The 17,845-nt window shown below is 19.9% G+C and overlaps 6 protein-coding genes across 6 annotated transcripts; 3 read left to right on the plus strand and 3 right to left on the minus strand.

The window, feature by feature from the left end:
- Nucleotides 1-1,126: 1,126 nt before the first annotated feature.
- Nucleotides 1,127-2,567, plus strand: SRAE_1000176900 (Neurotransmitter-gated ion-channel ligand-binding domain-containing protein; the record flags this gene model as incomplete). The annotated part of the gene is made up of 3 exons (XM_024648765.1): nucleotides 1,127-1,265; nucleotides 1,317-2,301; nucleotides 2,348-2,567. 3 exons carry the CDS (start codon nucleotides 1,127-1,129, stop codon nucleotides 2,565-2,567), a joined length of 1,344 nt encoding a protein of 447 aa, XP_024502710.1.
- Nucleotides 2,568-4,534: 1,967 nt separating this feature from the next.
- SRAE_1000177000 (Alpha-1,3-mannosyl-glycoprotein 2-beta-N-acetylglucosaminyltransferase) lies at nucleotides 4,535-6,002 on the plus strand (the record flags this gene model as incomplete). Its single annotated transcript, XM_024648766.1, has 2 exons — nucleotides 4,535-5,204; nucleotides 5,269-6,002. 2 exons carry the CDS (start codon nucleotides 4,535-4,537, stop codon nucleotides 6,000-6,002), a joined length of 1,404 nt encoding a protein of 467 aa, XP_024502711.1.
- A 67-nt stretch (nucleotides 6,003-6,069) lies between these two features.
- Nucleotides 6,070-6,341, minus strand: SRAE_1000177100 (Myosin-like IQ motif-containing domain and P-loop containing nucleoside triphosphate hydrolase domain-containing protein; the record flags this gene model as incomplete). Its single annotated transcript, XM_024648767.1, has 2 exons — nucleotides 6,070-6,180; nucleotides 6,240-6,341. The coding sequence occupies 2 exons, from the start codon at nucleotides 6,339-6,341 to the stop codon at nucleotides 6,070-6,072; spliced, it is 213 nt and encodes a 70-aa protein (XP_024502712.1).
- Nucleotides 6,342-7,268: 927 nt separating this feature from the next.
- On the minus strand, nucleotides 7,269-8,358 carry SRAE_1000177200 (F-box domain-containing protein; the record flags this gene model as incomplete). The annotated part of the gene is made up of 2 exons (XM_024648768.1): nucleotides 7,269-8,213; nucleotides 8,278-8,358. 2 exons carry the CDS (start codon nucleotides 8,356-8,358, stop codon nucleotides 7,269-7,271), a joined length of 1,026 nt encoding a protein of 341 aa, XP_024502713.1.
- Nucleotides 8,359-13,671: 5,313 nt separating this feature from the next.
- SRAE_1000177300 (FI20012p1) lies at nucleotides 13,672-15,509 on the plus strand (the record flags this gene model as incomplete). Its single annotated transcript, XM_024648769.1, has 4 exons — nucleotides 13,672-13,686; nucleotides 14,375-14,474; nucleotides 14,530-15,129; nucleotides 15,193-15,509. 4 exons carry the CDS (start codon nucleotides 13,672-13,674, stop codon nucleotides 15,507-15,509), a joined length of 1,032 nt encoding a protein of 343 aa, XP_024502714.1.
- A 350-nt stretch (nucleotides 15,510-15,859) lies between these two features.
- On the minus strand, nucleotides 15,860-17,604 carry SRAE_1000177400 (PTB/PI domain and Pleckstrin homology-like domain-containing protein; the record flags this gene model as incomplete). The annotated part of the gene is made up of 2 exons (XM_024648770.1): nucleotides 15,860-16,693; nucleotides 16,864-17,604. The coding sequence occupies 2 exons, from the start codon at nucleotides 17,602-17,604 to the stop codon at nucleotides 15,860-15,862; spliced, it is 1,575 nt and encodes a 524-aa protein (XP_024502715.1).
- Nucleotides 17,605-17,845: the final 241 nt, after the last annotated feature.

Consider the following 17,845-nt stretch of genomic DNA (forward strand, 5'->3'; position numbering starts at 1 on the left):
CAATAGATTTAAAAATAAATCAACTAAGAATTTATGTTTAAAAATATTTCAAAATTTAATATAACTAGGTGGAGAATCATTAGCTTACACAAATATATAACTGAAAATTATTTACATAGTCTAGTAGTCAAAGTTTGTAACGGAGTAACTTAAAGAAAAATACAATCACGAGTATTTGTTAAAAAGAAAAGATTATAAAGTTTCGTTTTTTTTTCTAGAAGAAAAATTGTATAGATGATTATTTGATTATAAAATTAAAATTTTTTTTGTTTTCATGATTATATTTTGTTAACACTTGAAAAATTTTTAATAATAAATATAACGTATAAATATTTTTATGTAAATTTGATTTAAAATGTTTATTTTTTTTATCTTATTTTGTACATATAAGTGTAAACAATTATAAATAATACAAAAATCATTAATTCATTATTGTTACAAATATCTTTTGTTGTCTATTTAAACTTGTCTTTGAAATTACAAAATAGCATTTTATCCAAAAATAAATTATATAAATGAATATTATTAACAGTTATATATAATTGTTATAAGTGTTTATTATACAATATATATATATATATCTTCTTTATTATTTATTTGAAAAAATGTTGTCAAAAGACATCAATAGATCTTATACATTAGATAAAAGAACTTTTAAATGTATCATAAATTTATATTTTATAAAATATATTTTGTTTGCGGATGATGATAGAAAAGTAAAAATCTTTTTCTTTTATTAAAATATACATGTATATATTTACAGCATATCCGTAAATTTAACTTTCATTTTAAAGAGACATTATTAATAAAATATACTTAATTTATCTATCAGCTACCAGTTTTATAATCTTGAATATGTTATATAATTAAAGCTTACAATTAAATTAAACAAGTATTTTATGTATATATCTCATTTTGTGTTATTTTAATAAAATCAAAAATTAAAATAGATAGAAACATGGAATAGTCTCTATTTTCTGGATAATAAAGGCGAGGCTTTAAAAGTATTGTTTAAGAATAATTAAATATAATAAAACCTGATTAGGCATGGATTAAAAAGAAAGGCAAAAGTTTGAAAAATTTCTTTAGATAATAATTCAGTTAACTAATTTACTTATTTTCAATAATGTGGTTAATATTATTTTCTTTATTAGGAATTTTATCTAATATAATTGAAACACAAAATATTGCTTTACCAGAAAGTATTGCATTTGGTCAATTAATTAATAGACTGGAACAATGTAAATATCTACAAAATATTACTAGTATGTTACTATTATATTTATTATTTTTGTATTAATACTTTTTATATTTAGATACTCAACAACTTGCTCGTCATGAATATGTTGCATTTGAACAATGTCTTTATTATTATTTAGCCAGTGAAACACAAAAGAAATTTTTAAAATTAAAAGTATTACATCCATTAGCAACATTACCTCCATCAAGTAATGTTAATGTTAATGTTAAACAAATAACTTTACAACATTTTTCATTAAATGAATTTGTTAAAGATCTTAATATTGTTGGTTATATTGAACTTAATTGGGAGGATGAAAGATTAAAATGGGATACAAATATGTGGAAGACAAATAAACTACAGATTCATTCTGCTTCTCATTTATGGTTACCTGTCCTATCAGCACAGGCATTTGAGACAGCCATGAGGGCAGAAGATACAATGGAAGTAAGAAAACTAGAAACATCATCAAATGGAAATACAACTGGATTATTTGCATTTTCTTTAAAAACTGTATGTGATGATACTGATTTTAGTCATTATCCAAATGATATATATAAATGTTGTTTTCAACTGGAACCACATTTGAATCAAGATATTATACATTTTCAGACCAATGGACAACCTATCTTTACAGATCCAAAATATTTTAGAAATAAAGGGTGGTCTGTGGCTGGATCAATACCAACAACAAATAATAATCCTGCTGAAGTTTCATCACTTAATTTTTGTATTAATCTTCAAAGAGCAAATAATTCTATTAAATTAGAGTTAAGTCTTCCAGTCCTAATTTGTGGTATTCTTTTCTTATTCTCACCTATCCTACAAATTAAATCTCAATTTTTATTTAAATTATTTGTTCTATTTTTACAATTTATAACATTAATATTATTTAATTCAAGAATATCACCTCATCTTGGGGCATCACAGGCAATTCCATATGTCATGAAAATTCATGGTTTTTGTATGATAATGAATACAATTAGTATTCTTGTTTCAGGATTTATTTTTATGTTAGGAAGAATTAAAAGAACACTTCCACCATATACATGGTTAATAACGTAAGTATTAATCCTCTTATATAATTATACAATTTTTTTTTTATAGATTAAGTAATATAATAAATAGAATGATTTGTATTTTTAATACAGTTGAAGAAGTATCAGAAATAAAAAACATTGAAAAACATAACCTTGAATACGGATCAACACCATCATCTCACATTAAATATCAAGAGGATTGGAACAATGCATTTGTGGCAATTCATGGTTTTATTGTAACAATAATCTCAGCAATCTTTTTCTTTGGTTATATAATTATTAATTAATACAATTATTTATTCTTATCATATATTTATTATTAGTTGATTTTATCATATGTAAAAAAAAATATAATTTAATGTTTTTTTTTTTTTTATTGTAAATAAAATAATTTTTTTTATATTTTTATTGAAAAAAAAACAAAATTCTTTTATTTCTAAATAATTATATAAACTATATAAAATTTTATATATATAAATATATATCTTTTTTTTTCACTTTCTAATATAAAGGTAAATTTTTATCTTGATTAGATTACAGATCAATTTAAATAATAAAAATCTAATATAATTTAAAACAGAAAGAAATTAAATAAATACTTTATATTTTATTGCAGACTTTTTAACATAATATTGTTAAAAATACGATGGTATAACGTTTATTGGCAAATAATACATCATTAATATTCCTACATTTATATTAAGTTTTAACATTGATTATTTGGTTAAGTATAATTTATCTATTACAAAAGTTTATATATTTGTAATTTTTTATATTACTATAGTATTTACTAAATATGTTATTTAATTAAATTTCTTTACTTTTTTTTTAGATTAATTAGTTTTGTTAGGTGGTTATACTTGTATCACCAAAACGATAATTATTTAGATTAAAGTCGTTAATTTACAGTGGAAAAAAAAATAAATCCTAAACATTTTTAACAATTATTGAAAGTAACTACTTATGAAAGGTCGTAATTGTATTTTTAAAAAAATTAAAAAATAATTTTAATCCGATAACTTTTTTTTTTTGATTATAAATTAATGTAGATTTTTTACAAAAAAAAACTTACTCCAAACTTTTATCTCAAAATAACAGCTGTTTAATAAGAATTTTTTTTAAAAGTAATCGTAAATATCAATACTGCTAACCAAACATCAAATTTTGGGCTACCACATTAATCAATAAAAAATTGGTTTCTATTATTTAAACTTATAATTAGTAAAAATTATTACTAATGATTACCTTAATTGGATATATATTTTTTAAAAATTAAAAAAATTTTTTTTCCTAGATAATTATTTATATTTAAATGTGATTTTTGGTATAACTTAATTAATTATTTCCAATCTCTGAAAATTGCCCTAAATTTTTTAATAAAATTTTACCAACCAAAGTATATATATTATTTATAGTAAATTTAAGTTAAAATACTACACAATTAAATATGTTACATAGATTGTAAAAATCAACCAAAGATTATTTAAAAATATTTATTTAATATATCATTAAATTACTAGTGATTCTAATAAAATAACACCATTAGATAAGTAATATAAAAAAGAAAAACATATTTATAACTTTTTATATGTTAAATAAATAAAAAATATTTCATATAAAAATAGAATATTATTATTTTTAATTATTTTTATCAAAAAAAAATATATTTTTTTTTGTCTGATCCTTAAATAAAATACTCTGAACTTTGATTGTGAAAGTTATTCTGTACTCAAAAAAAATAATAATTGTTGATAGAAATTTTTAAAAAAATGTGATGTTTATATTTCATGGAAATTTTAAAATTAGGATAAAATGAAAATATTTTTAAAAATGTTGTATTTAATATATACAATTGATGTTTATAATAGAATTGTTTTGATATAAATTGTTTTTTTTTTATGGTATCTTGGTTTATCAAAACAAACTGTAAATTTTTAATAACAGAATCATTGTATTTGGTTATTTGCAGATTTATAATAAATTTTTTTATTAATATAACAATTTTTTTTTTGATTTGTTAATTAAAAGAAAAAAAAATGTATATATAATAATCATTTGATATATTAAAAATATTTTGTTATATTAAATAATAATTTTAAATGATACTTTAATAATTTATTTATTTTAGATGTTTTGGTATTAAAAAAATTTGTAAATTTTACTAATATTTCTTATAATATACTGTATTATATATAAAATTATATTAATTTTTTTTGTTAAAGATTACACTTAATACTAAAAATAAAATACTGGTATGTTTTATAAGATGAAATTTGTCAAACGATTTATTTTTTATATTATACCATTTATAACATTATTTTTTATAATATTTATATACTTAAATGATGATGAAAAAGTTTCATCACTTTATTATGACAATACTGAAGCCTTAAAAATAAAAATAAATGAAAAAATAAAAAATATTAGTAATGATGTGATACCTATTCTTGTTTTTTGTGCCAAAAGACCAGCTGCTCTAAAAAATCACCTAAATTTATTGTTAAAATATAGAAAAGAAAGATGGAATGAATTTCCTATTGTTATATCTATTGATGGTTTTGATGAGGAGGTATCAAGAGTGGTGGATGAATTTATTAAAATTTATCCTGGAATATCAAAATGGCATCATACTTTAACTAAAAATATCTCCCCAAAATATAAAAATTATAGGAGGATCTCTGAACATTATAAATATTCTTTAAATAGAATATTTAATAATTTTACTTTTAAATCATTAATTATAACTGAGGATGACCTGGATATATCAAATGATTTTTTTGATTATTTTAAAAAAATGCAAAATTTATTAAATGAGGATGAGTCATTGATGTGCATATCAGCTTGGAATGATAATGGATTGGAAAATTTAATTGATAAAAATAAAACATTATCTTTTAAGAGGACGGATTTTTTTCCAGGATTAGGTAAATTAATTAATTTTTTTTTAATAATATATAATTTACTTTTTTTTTTTTTCAATATATTTAGGATGGATGTTAACAAAAAATTTTTGGTTTGAAATAAAAGATAATTTTCCTGATATATTTTGGGATGATTATCTTAGATTGGAGAATGTTAGAAAAAATAGAAGTTGTATTTATCCAGAGGTACCTAGAACATTTCATAATATGCAATTAGCTGGTAAAGGAAGTAGTGGTGGAATGTATAGTGATAAATTATCAAAAATAAAATTAAATGAAAGAGAGGTAGACTATGACAATTTTAATATTGATATATTAAAAAAAGAAGAGTATAATCGTAATTTGTTGGAAAAAATATATCATGCTAAAAATATTAGTATAGAAGATTTAATTAAATTAAAAAATATTAAATCAAAAGAAGTTGTGATTCGATATTCAAGTCCAAGAGATTTTAGGAGGGTAGCAAATAAATTTAATTTGATGACAGATTTGAGGGGTGGTGGAGTACCGAGGACTGCCTATTATGGTATAGTATCATTTTTTTATAAAGGAAAACAAATTTATTTAGTTCCTCAAAATTTTACACTAAATAGTTTTAATGAAAATCCCAAAGACATTTTATATCATTCTGAGTGGGAGAAAAAAAATTTATTTCTTGATTTTGAAGAGACATTTTGTAATAAAGCCAAATATAAATTACCAAAACCCTGTGATCCAAGTAATGAAAAATTTCGGAAGGCATTCATTGAAAAATTCCGAAAAACTAGATTAGAAATGTATAATGGAATGATTGTAAATTAAATAAAAATAATAAAAAAAAAAACTTTTATTGTTAAAGTAAAATAATTAAATGATTTTAAAATATTTCTTATTTTACTTTTTGTTTTTCTATAAATGTTCTGAAGTTGTGTTGGATGATTCTAGCAGCCTTATTATATTTTTTACACTTTTGTTTAAAAAGAAACTTTCGAACAGTTTTCTATTTTAATTAAAGAAAAAAAAAGAAGATATTATTTTGAAAATAAAAATAAAATTTACCTGTATTTTTGAGGCTGCAACATGTTGATTTTTTTGAATTTTTCTAATTTTAAATCCTCTCCAGTGAGCTTGAATAATTGTGGCAGCAATAGAATTATCCATATCAAAATATTTAATTATACTAATAAAGTTCAAACTTTAATTATAAATAATTTTGTTAAGGACAAAATAGTTTAATAAACCAACAAATAAAATACTAAACACAAAGTGCAAATAATTAATAGTATAAAAGAGTAATCCTAAATAGATTAATTCTAACCATTGAATATATTTTCTATATATTAAAATTCTGTTCTTATTATTATTATTATCACTTTCTATTGAAACATTTTATATTTTTATTGTATCTTAATTTGATGAATCACTATTTCATCAATCAAGACATATATTAAAAATTTAATATGATACTTTTATTTAAATTTAAATTTTTTTTTTAAATTATTAATAGTAAATTTCACCAGAAAGACATAATATATTATAAATGTGGTGTTTATAATGACTATTTTAGAATAATTCAATCCAAAAATTAAAGATAATTTATGGTGATATAATTTAATTATAAAACTGATAAATCTTATACATAAAAATTTTATTACACTTCATCATCAAATTAACAAAATATTTGATATTATAAAAGTAAGTTTAGTAAAAGTTATAATTTAATGTTTTGCCGTTAAATGTAAAGAAATAAAGATTTTAAGAATATTTAATTGTAAAATCTTTTTTATTTTATGTGAATTTGGATAATAAATAAAGATTTACATTTAGTTAATGTTACTGTTTTATGACAAAAGAATTATAAACAATGCTTAACAACACATAAGTTTTAGAAAAAAGAATAAAATTATTAATATATATATTAAAATGTTTATGAGTGTATAATATTAATGATAAATGCAATACCGGTAAAGATAAGAAATTACTATTTAAATTATAATAGAGAAATAAATTGACAGACAATTAATATGAATCAAAAAAAAAATAATAATAATAATGCCTGTTATTAGGAATCATCATATAATAATTTTCTTATTCTATTGTATCTTGACCTGTTGATAGAAGTGGATTTTGGAATATTTCAAGTGGCATTAGAAGATTATCATCAGATACTGGCATTTTTTGTAACAATAAACTATTATTTACGTTATTAGGTGGAAGTGGTGGTAATTGAAGTGTATCTCTACTTAAATAATATAAATGATCAGAAGAATTTATTTCATATGAATTATTATCAAAATATTCTTCCTCTTCTATAATTTCATTATACTTAATTTCATCCATACTATCATCATTATCATCAGATATTAGGCATAAATTTTCATCATAATAAAATAATGCAAATGAATATTCAAGATTTTTTTTTTCTAATGTTAAATCCATATATTCTGTCTGTGATGTTATATCAATACTACAATTATAATCTCTATCTTTAAAATAAACAAATGTATCATACATATTCATTCCAATAAATGTTCTTGGAAGTACATCATATGGATGTTTTGATACAGCACAAAAACCTATCTGTATAAATACATCAAAATTTTTATCAAATAATACATTACTAGCATATTTGAGATCATTTGTTGGATAAATTATTCTTGATTCAAACATCTTATCAATCATTAAATCAACATGTAATGCTACTGTTTTTAATTGATTAGAATGTAAATAATGATATGGAGCAATATCAAAAAATGTTCCTAAATATCCATTTTCATTATATAAACCATCATGAAATATATTACTAAATTTTTCATTTCCAGATGTTTCTTTGTCAACACCTCTAGCAGCAATTATAATTGAATTTATATTTGGACAATAATCTAACACAATCTTGACATTCTCAATATTATAAGTTACTTTCTTTCCATCAATACTTTCTAATAGGCAATCAAAAGGGTCATCAGCAATTTGAAGCCTATAAAATTTTGATACAGTATGACAGATAATTGATGTTGTTGATTGACAAGCTTCCTAAAAAAAAAAAATTTTTTTTTTTATAATGTTTAATGTTAACATATGGAATAATTTATATTACCTTTAGATTTAAAAGATCTTCAAAAGATAATTCTGATAAAATTAATGAATTTATTTCAGGTGGTAAATAATTTAGAAGCATAATTTAAAATATATATATATTTTCTTTTTTATTAATTGAGGTATTATATATTTCCGTAATATAGTTGAAATATAAAAAAAAAATACAATCAAATCAAATAAGATTAGTAATGAAACCTAAAAATGATTCAATATTATTATATAAAAATATAAAATGAATGGTCATATTAGAATGTTTAATAGTATATACAAAGTGTGCCAAAATAAATGCTAAAAAATATAATAAAAAAAATAAAATAAAAATGTTGTTGAGGTGATTACTCATATAAAAAACATTATTCTTAAGAAAGTATTAAAATATTTTTCTTTCTTTTTATACAATAATTTAAGTTTAAAGGTTACTATTTGCAAACATTAACGTAAATTCAGAAATCAACAAAAATGATCCGCCTTACTTTGAGGTTAAGTTTTATCTAAATAGGTTCTTTTATTTACCCTCAATATCATACAATTATTAAAAGTATTAAAGAACTTTAAATGGATAAACAGATTTATTTATTTGTTAGAAGATTTATATTAATATATAATATATATATTATATATATGTTAAAATATTATTACAAAAAAAAAAAAAAATAAAGTATATAAAAATAAATAAAAATATTTAAACAATCAATTTTTTTTTTATTGAAATACTATATTCTGATATAAATTTATTTTAAAAAGATATATAAGGCACCTATATTAGTATAATGTGGCAGGTGGTAAGCGAAAAGTTTATTAACAAATACATTTAAATATATAAAAAGGTAAATATAACATTATTATTCTTTTATGAGATTTATCCATAACTAACAATTAGATAATTTACCTCTAAGTATCATTAATTACTCAGGAAAGATATCCGGAGAATAAATTTTTAATAAATTAATGTTATGAGAATATTAAATGTAACAATCAGTTTGTTGAATAAGTTAAAACAGAAACTTTTTCGGTAACCTCTTTCCATTAAAACACCGACAAAGCATGAAAAATAAAATGAACTAAGTAATGAAGTAGAAAATTTACGTAATAAATTTCATAAGATTGTTTTTATTATATAAAAAGATAAACATTTATTGATCAATGTATAAAAAAATTTTTTTTTTATATGTAATTATAAGTAAATAAATTAGTAACAAAATTATTTGTATCTTTTATATTAAAAATTTTGATAAAAATAAAATGTTAAAAATTTATATATATATATATATATATGTATATTTTTTTAAAAACTTTTAATTATTTTTAAAAATATTTAAATCTTTTGACAATATATTATAAAATGAATATTTAAAATAGGAGAAAAAAAAATTTTTTTTTTGTCAAATAAAAGTTATTTATTTTAAAAATATAAAAATAAAATAAAGTTTTACGGAAGTAGACAAATAGTTGGAAGAATAAATAGAATTGAGAGAATGTTTTGATAATTAAACTTGACAGGTTAATGGAAATACTTTACTAAAATAAATAACTTATAAAAGCTTAACAATAAAAATTTTTCTAAATATGGCAATATTGAAAATTAAAAGTAATTTAAGTTAATTAAAATAAAATTATACTATTAAAAATATTTATATTTAATATTATATAATATATTATTAAAAATTATTTTTATAATAAGATAATATTAATAAAGATTAGTAATTGTTTAAAATTGGAAGATAAAATGGTAAACAAGCTGATATGGGTAACAAAAAGATTATAGAATAATTGTAAAAATTAGAGCGGAGCTATAATGATGATCAATCTTTATTTGTAGAATGATATATTATAAAAGTAATTTAAAAGTATCATTCCCAATATATAGTTTTTCATTATTCATTAAATTTATGTTAATTTATTATAAATACTAATAAAATTACTGTAAAAAATTTTTTAAAAATATAATTTAAAAATATAGCTATGTTTATATTAATTAAAAAATTATAAAATTTTTATATTACAATAAAAATTAATATTTATATTATGGATGTCATGAACTTTATTTATTGTAATAAAATAAAGATAATTTATTTTTGATAAGACAAGTAAAAATTTAAGAGCAAGTTTTATTATTTTGTCTATAAAATGTTACTAAAAATGCTATAAAATGAATAAATGACACTAAAATCATGTTATAAAAGTTCTATAATAAGTAAATTATTTCAAATTTATTATAGATAACGATAAAGTCAAGAATTATATAAATCTTAAAAAGTTTACTATTTTTATTAGATGATAGTGAGAAATATAATTATAATAAAATATAAGAATAATAAAAATAATATAAAATTTTAATGACAAAATAAATTATAACAAAAAGTTTAGGTATTAAAAGAGAAATATTTATAGTTATACAATTAAAACAGCTAAAAATGTATTATAAAATCTTTTAATATAAATATATAAAAATGAATTAATATATATATATATATATATTAACGACAATTATAATATATTTTTAAAATTATTTGATACTATATAATATTTTGAATAATAAAGGTGAATAATTAATATTTTATGAAAATTTATTATCGTTAGCAACCAATTACAAATACATAATTTTATTATTTCTATATCAATAAACATTTAAAAATTTTTATAAAAATTAATAAAAGTAAATTTATAAATTTCTTATTTAATTAAAATGGCTTCTCATTTTATTTTAAATACTTTTTAACACTCATTATATATTATTATTAAAATAATTACATTTAAAGACTTCCTAATTATTTTTATATAAATATATTTATATCTGGAAGGCAATAATATATATTTTTAAAAATAAGTTATCATATAATTAGATGGTTATAGGTAATTAAAATTATTAAATTATTTAATTGAATATTTCTTTTGAAACCTGAGATTTACAATACTCAACCTTTAAAATAATTAGGGAGATCAATTGCGCAAACAATAACATCATAAGAATACCGAAACAGACAGTTTGTAAAATGATTATCCTTCCGAAAGACACTTAAAGTTCAATGGATTTATACAAGAGTAAGTATATAAATTGTCAATCACCTGTACAATTACTTAAAAGTACAAGATAATAATAAAAAGTTAGCCGGAAAAGGTGAAAGTTGAGATTTATATGTGTTTGTTGACCGAAACGATTTGTTGAATAATGGGTTTTAAAAAAGAAATTAGATGTTTCAAGTTTGAAGAATTTGATAGAGTATTGCTTAAGTATACAAAATGACAAAAGCGGGATAAGGTAATGAAAAAGAATGTTTTTGATTATAAAAAGATTATAATACACTTAACAGAATTATAATTTATCTAATCAAACAACATTTATTTTTTTTTTATCATGATGAAAACTAAAATTAAAAACTTAAAAGAAAATACAAAGAAGGGTTATAAAAGTTTTAAATAGTTCTTAACTAAAAAATTATTTTCACATTCTCTAAAAATATTTTTTTAATCAATCTAAATATAATAAATTTAAATACATGTTATAATTAAAAAAAAAGAGTATATAATATAATAATAAATAAATTTAAAATAAAATAAATAAAAGTTGGAATGATAAAAATTTATGATTTTATTAGGATAATATTTTTTTTTTTCTTTTTCAAAATTTATTACTAAAATTTATAGTAGACAAAAGGAAAATGTTGCAAATGTGTTTTTAAAAATTGAGTAGCCTAACTTTTATACAAAATATAAAATCAATTGACTTTACTATATTATTTTAAAATAAAATTTTTATTTGATATCTTTTAAACTAATAAATTTATATATTAAAAATACTTATTTAAATGCTATTATATTCGAAGATGTAATTTGATTCTTACAGATAATTATTTTTATTGTTTTAGTTTAAACTTTTTTTTTTGCCTGTTTGATTTTTATTTTTAAAAAGTATTCCTTCAAAATAATATTAATTAATCACTTAAAAGAATTATAAATGTTAAAAAAAATTTTTTTATTTCAAGGGTAAAATTGAACAAATTATACAATAACTAGACAGGGTGGGAAGATGACAAAAATAAAAAATAAAAAAAAAGTCACTTTTAAAAATTATTTACAAATATTTATTTTATATCTATAAAAGTATCAAAATATATTTATAGATCAATTACTTGACTTTTAAGCATTTTAATAATATATCTTATATAACAATTATTATACTTCACATTTTTAAAAACTGTTAACTGTCATTATTAAGTCTAAATTTTTATTTATCTTATTTATATTTAAAGATTTATTTTAATACAGTATTTTGATAATCAATTATGACCTCAATTGTTAGTTGTTGAATTTGATCAATTATTTGATAGTTTCATAATAATTTGTAAATTTAAATAATTTTAATGTCAAGAGTTACTAATTAAAAGGACATATGCTCCTTATTTTTAACTAACATATGAGATACTGATCATAAGATATTAAATGAATAAGAGTACATCAAATAAAGGATAAATAAAATATCATTTGATATAATTTTTACTCATATATATATATATGTATATATACTGTCTTATAGATAATTTTTAATCATTATTATAAGTATATATATTTTTTTTTAAAAATAATTTAAAATTTTTTTTTATTATTATTAGTAATATTTATATAATATATATATATATTTTTTTTTCTATTCTCTCACATTAAAAAATATATAAATTATAGGTTGTTACCAAAATTTACCATCATCATGCAACTTTTTTATTTTATATATATTCTTTATAAAACTAGTCCCGAATTATAATAAAATTATTTTTAACATTTCAACGATTCTTACAGATCAACAAATTTTATAATATATCTCATCTCTATCTTCTATCTCCTACAACAATTATTTTTTAACTTTGCTAATAAGAATAAGAAGATAACATATATACCCGCTTAGATACATTATTTGATATATCGGGACATTTCCTCGATATTGATAAAATAATTTTCTTTTGTTAAAATTTTACCACCTAATCATAGGGGGGGAAAGACTTTTATTTTAGTTATAAGAAGCAAGAAGATAAATATTGAAATAAATTTTGAAGTTTTATGTGTTAGCAAATTTAACACACTGCCTATTATTATTATATTCCTCAATAACGATAAACTTAAAATTTTGTATTAAATGTAAAATTTTTAAAAATTATTTTTACTTATATATTTATAAATATCTTTAATGCTTAACACAATTATTTGTCTAGAAATTTTATACTTATCAATATAATGATATTCTTTTATCTATAATCAAAATGCCAGGATCTGGTGGCCGTTCTAATTGATTTTAATATTTATAGATTTTTACTCTATAACATAGACCAATAACATTTTATTGACCGACAAAATTTATAGTAATATTTTCATACAAAATATTTAAACAAAATAAAATGGAATGAGATGTGATGAGGTGAATTATTTATCTTTAAAAATTAATCAAACTGAAAAACATATGTTAAAATTTATTATTGTTATTATAAAAAAAATATTTAATATTATATTATATTTGGTATGAAAATGACTAATTTGTTTTCAAAATACACATCTAATAAACTTTGTTTTTTTTTTATATATATATAATTCTTCATGAATATTGATAAAAAAAAAAAGACAAATGATCATTTATTATAAATAGAAATGCTTTTAATAACATGTACTAACAATGTATTGTTTTTTTTTTTTTGCTTCCTCATCATTTTGATCTTTGTTAGTTTTTATCTATTATTCAAATTACTAAAGATACCTTTACTTATATTTTCACTTTTTTTTTTTCTTTAAATTATAATTTTATATTTTTACTATTATATTTCTAAAAACAATATTAAATTATTATAATTTAACCTAAATATTTTTCTATTACTTTTAAGAATATTAAAATATTTTATATAGTTTTTGTTATGAATATTTAATAAGAAAATACAGATTAATGGTGTTTTATAATATATTTATGAAAATGATCATCGATATTTAATGTGTTGAGTATATATTTTTATTAAAAATTGATTAAAAGATATTATTTTAGACCGTTTAATATATTTATTTTTGTCAATATATATATATTACTTTTTTTACTATTTAAATTTTAAATATTTTTCTAGTTAAAGATGACAGAGGTCGATGAAATTATGACAGATGCTGATTTAGAAGCAGCATTGGATGATTTAAACAATGATGATGGTGATATTACAGAATTACTAAGTATGTTTTATTTTCTTTTTTTTATTATTGATTTTTTTTTTCTTCCTTTCTTAAGAATTAATGAATGAACATAGAATGATATCCTGGGAGGAGGCTGAACAGATTATGGCTGGTTCTGAGTCAGCTCCAGTCAAGTCAAGTCTTCCTCCACAAACTAGACCATCCGAACCTGACAATGATACGGATGTTGATATGACAATATATAAATTAAAAAATAATGATCCAAGTCTTAAATTAATAAATCTTAATAATATGAAAAGAACTCCAGTTCCACAGATTAAACGTATCTTAGAAGCAATGACAAACCATGAGTATGTTGAGAAACTTCAATTTGCTAATATGGGTTTGTATGACAATGACATCATTGAATTGATAGATGTTATTGAAAATAATACAAATTTAAAATGTATAAATTTGGAGACAAACTACCTAAGTGGTGAATTTTTTACAAAATTATTTCAAGCAGCACTTGTTCATGAAACTTTAGAAGAAGTTAAAGCTGTTAATCAAGGTGTTATATTTAGTACAATAGCAGAGAAAGAAATTATAAAAGCTATATTTGCAAATCATGGTCTTCTAAAAGTTAGTCTAAATTTTAGATTACCTGAAGGGAGGCATAAAGTTGAACAGGCTACATTAAGGAATGGTGAAATAAGTATGTTAAATATTTTTAAATTATTTGTTTATCATTCATTGTCTTTTTTTTTTCTTTTTTTAGGACGTGTTATGAGACGTAAAGCTGCTGAGGAAGCAAGAAAAAAAGAGGCTTTAGAAAAAGATAAAAATGGAGATAAAAATGGAAATACAAATGAAAATACAAAAGGAGATAAAAATAGTGATAATAATACAAAAAATAAAGAAAATGTAGAAAAGAAATTAACTACAAAAACAAATGATAACTCAGCAGCTCCCCGTATATTAGGTAGTGAAATTAAGGAGGAAGACGATGATAATCAACAAAATAAAAAAATGGAGAAACCAATGCCTGTGTACAAAAAATCAATAAAACCAAAATCATCTCCATTTTCAAAATAATTTTTTATATAAAAATAGAGTAGTAATATTATTATATTCAAAATTATATATCTTCATTTTTAATAAAAAAAAATATAGTATATTATTATTAAAAGTTTTATTGTCAAATTATCATGGTATTCCTAGGAAGTTTAACAAAGTACATGAATAATCAGATTAATTGAAATCAAAATGACAGGAAATTCTTACAAATATACATTGTATTAAAAAAAATAAAGTTAAACTATTGATTGTAAACTATTTTCATACATGAAATATTTTTATCAATCAAAAATATATCATGGAAGTAATTTTTATGGCAAATATTTTATGTTTTTTTTAAAAAAATGAAATATTAAGAAAAATTAATATTAAATGTCACTAATTTCGTAATCAGCATATTTGTCTTTTTTGTCTATATGTATCACTATTTGATTATTTTCTTCATTTTTTTTACAATTTATATTATTGGCATTTTTTTCCCGTTCTTGATGGATAAGTCTAAATGTCTCTTCATGATAACCACTCTCATCACTTATACAATCAACATCTTTATCCTTATTATTAGAAGTTTTAGAAAATTGTAGCTCAACTTTTGGATTTTTAAGTTTTGAAAGATCAGAAACATTAAAACCTTCATCAATAGAGGAACAGGAGGATGTTGAGGATTCAAAATCAACACTTGATGCTTGTGACTTTTCATATGAACTTAAGTCATCCTCCTCCAATAATATTTCTTTATCAGTAATCCTTACAAATATTTCTTTTAAATTATTTTCATTACTAAAATTTGGTATTTTTTTATCACAATCCACATCTAATGAAAAAGATGAGGTTGGGAAATTTTGGAAATTATTATAATTAACTTTATTTTCTATAAATCTATCATCATCATCATCATCCTCCTCTATTGATATATTATTTAATGAAGAAGACAACCCATAAATAGTTTTTTGTTTTTCTAGTATTTTTCCTAAAGATTCTTTATGAAAATCTTTTTCATTTTTTGTTAGTGAAAATTTTCTTTTTAACTTGACGTCATTATGTTTTTCATACATATCTAGTTGGGTATTAGAGGATGTCATAGAAAAATCATCACAATCTAATGAAGTACCGGAAGTTGATGGTAAATAATAAACAGGACATGACTTTGAAAAAGACCTTTCTTCTTCATCTTCTTCCAATAAATCATTGTCAAAATAATCCTAAAAGACATCATTTATATTATTTGGTAAAAATAAATTTTTGTTATTATAATGTAACTAAACTATTTATAGTCAAAATAAATATTATGATTGTTATTATTTTTTTTAATCATACACCAAAAATAATTATTATATGGATTAACAAAAAAAAAAGCAAAAAAAAAACTTACACATACAGAGCCTTCATTTTTTTCTAGTATTGTTTTAACAGTTGTCTCGTTTAATTTTTTTTCATCATTCAAATTAATTTTATTTTCAATATCATCTACAGTCTCTTCCTCCTCATTTATACTACCTAATAATGATAATGCCTTATTTTTATTTAATGTTGGTCTAAAATTTAAAGATCCTGTCTGAAGGAGTAACTTTCTTTTTGGGCATGGACCATTAGTAACGGCATTCTTTCTTGATCTTTGCATTAAAATTTTTTCTCTCTTATATTCTTGTAATGCTGAATGTAAAAAATCAGTTAACCGATTACTAATAAGCATTGGTTCATTAGGTTTTTTACATAAAACAGCATGACACCTTAATTCTGGTTTCATTTTTTTACCTTCATGTTTATATACCCAACAAAATATTTTTGGATATGCAGGTGGTGCAATACAATATGTAATTCGATGGGGTAAATATTCTGTAAGACCTTGTTGCTTTGTTTCAGCTTTTAAACCAGAACGGGTAACAGACAACTTCATAGGCATATCACAACGTTGACCTTTCTGGCAAAAGGTTTTCCATATTAAATTTAAAGGTTTTTCAATTGAAGCATTACCTTTACCAATGATTGTTAAAACATTACCTAAATAAGTAACATTATACTGGTCATCAGGTGGATTTATTGTATAAGATCTTTTCTTTTTAAATGGTAAATTAAATAATGAGGTTTCTTTTATATTTGATAAACTTGGCATATTAAATATTATTATATCAAAATTATATTTATTTATATAAATTGATTGATAAATAATATATATGTATATTTATTTATCTATAAAAAAAGAGTATTAATAAACAAGTAAATGTAAATACAAAATAAAATTAATATAAATGAATCATTAATATTTTTTTATATAAAATCATTTCAATACATATATATATAATCATAGTTTAATTTAATCATCATAATATAGTCATTGCAATATTTTTGCTATT

The sequence above is a fragment of the Strongyloides ratti genome (genome assembly GCF_001040885.1).
Source record: "Strongyloides ratti genome assembly S_ratti_ED321, chromosome : 1".
NCBI classification, from domain to species: Eukaryota; Metazoa; Nematoda; class Chromadorea; order Rhabditida; family Strongyloididae; genus Strongyloides; species Strongyloides ratti.